General features: G+C 56.7%; 1 protein-coding gene across 1 annotated transcript in view; it reads left to right on the top strand.

The window, feature by feature from the left end:
• LOC107307281 (RAS protein activator like-3-like) overlaps positions 1-1,623 on the top strand; it is a 13,369-nt gene that overhangs the window by 3,957 nt on the left and 7,789 nt on the right. The window contains exon 2 of the mRNA XM_032441748.1: positions 1,095-1,485. Coding sequence (XP_032297639.1) covers positions 1,095-1,485 — 391 coding nt within the window. The remainder of the gene's footprint in view (positions 1-1,094; positions 1,486-1,623) is intronic.

Below are 1,623 nucleotides of genomic sequence, written 5' to 3' on the forward strand. Positions count from 1 at the left end.
GGGGTGCTCCAATAGGGGACACCTACATTGGGGTGATCTTATAGGGGTCATTGGATGGGGACACCTCCATTGGGGTGCTCCTATAGGGATGTTGGGACGGGGACACCTACATTGGGGTGCTCCTATAGGGATTTAATAGGGACACCTCCATTGGGGTGCTCCAATAGGGGACATCTACATTGGGGTGCCCCAATAGGGACATTGGGATGGGGACACCTACATTGGGGTGCCCCAATAGGGATGTTAATAGGGACACCTCCATTGGGGTGCTCCTATAGGGATGTTTAATGGGGACACCTACATTGGGGTGCCCCAATAGGGATGTTTAATGGGGACACCTACATTGGGGTGCCCCTATAGGGATGTTAATAGGGACACCTACATTGGGGTGCTCCAATAGGGATGATTAATGGGGACACCTCCATTGGGGTGCCCCTATAGGGATGTTTAATGGGGACCCCTCCATTGGGGTGCTCTTATAGGGGTCATTGGATGGGGACACCTCCATTGGGGTGTTCCTATAGGGATGTTGGGACGGGGACACCTACATTGGGGTATTCCAATAGGGGACACCTACTTTGGGGTGCCCCAATGGGTTTGTTTAATGGGGACACTTCCATTGGGGTGCTCCAATAGGGAACACCTCCATTGGGGTGCTCCTATAGGGATGTTTAATGGGGACACCTACATTGGGGTGCTCCTATAGGGATGTTGGGATGGGGACACCTCCATTGGGGTGCTCCTATAGGGATGTTAATAGGGACACCAACATTGGGGTGCCCCAATAGGGATGTTTAATGGGGACACCTCCATTGGGGTGCTCCAATAGGGGACACCTCCATTGGGGTGCTCCTATAGGGATGTTTAATGGGGACACCTCCATTGGGGTGCCCTAATAGGGATGTTTAATGGGGACACCTACATTGGGGTGCTCCAATAGGAGACACCTCCATTGGGGTGCCCCAATAGGGACATTGGGATGGGGACACCTCCATTGGGGTGTTCCTATAGGGACATTGGGATGGGGACCCCTCCATTGGGGTGCTGGGCTGGCTGTGGGTCCGGTGGCTCCTGACTCTCCCTCCACCCCACAGATGGAAGTGGAGCAGCCCCCCCAAACCTCTGAGCCCCCAACGCTGCTGAAGACCTATAGATGGAGAACAACAGCACCCGTGGGTGACAGGGACCCCGCTCGGCCCCGGAGCCGCCTGCAGGGCTGGAAACGATCCTACAGCCACCCCGAGGCTGAGAGCGTCGATAACGGTGTGGGGAAGGGCAGCGCCAACATGGCGGCACCCAAAGGCGGCGCACGACGGTCCCTGTTCCAAAGGGCGTTTTCGGCACCGTCCAAAGGGGCCAAGGAGCCGCGCAGCCCCGAGGGGGGAAAGGGGACCCTACAGAAATACCTGCGGTCTATGTCCAAAAGGAAAGGCCATGGGGAGAACGGGGCCAGGGAGGAGAAGGGGGGTCATGAGGGCAGCACAGGTACGGAGGGGTTATGGGATAGAGATGGGGATGGGGTGGGATGGGATGGGGATAAGATTAGGGTGAGATGGGGATGGAGTTGGGGATGGGATGGGATGGGATAGGATGGGATGGGATGGATGGGATGGATGGGATGGG

Source organism: Coturnix japonica, unplaced genomic scaffold (genome assembly GCF_001577835.2).
Source record: "Coturnix japonica isolate 7356 unplaced genomic scaffold, Coturnix japonica 2.1 chrUnrandom530, whole genome shotgun sequence".
NCBI classification, from domain to species: domain Eukaryota; kingdom Metazoa; phylum Chordata; class Aves; order Galliformes; family Phasianidae; genus Coturnix; species Coturnix japonica.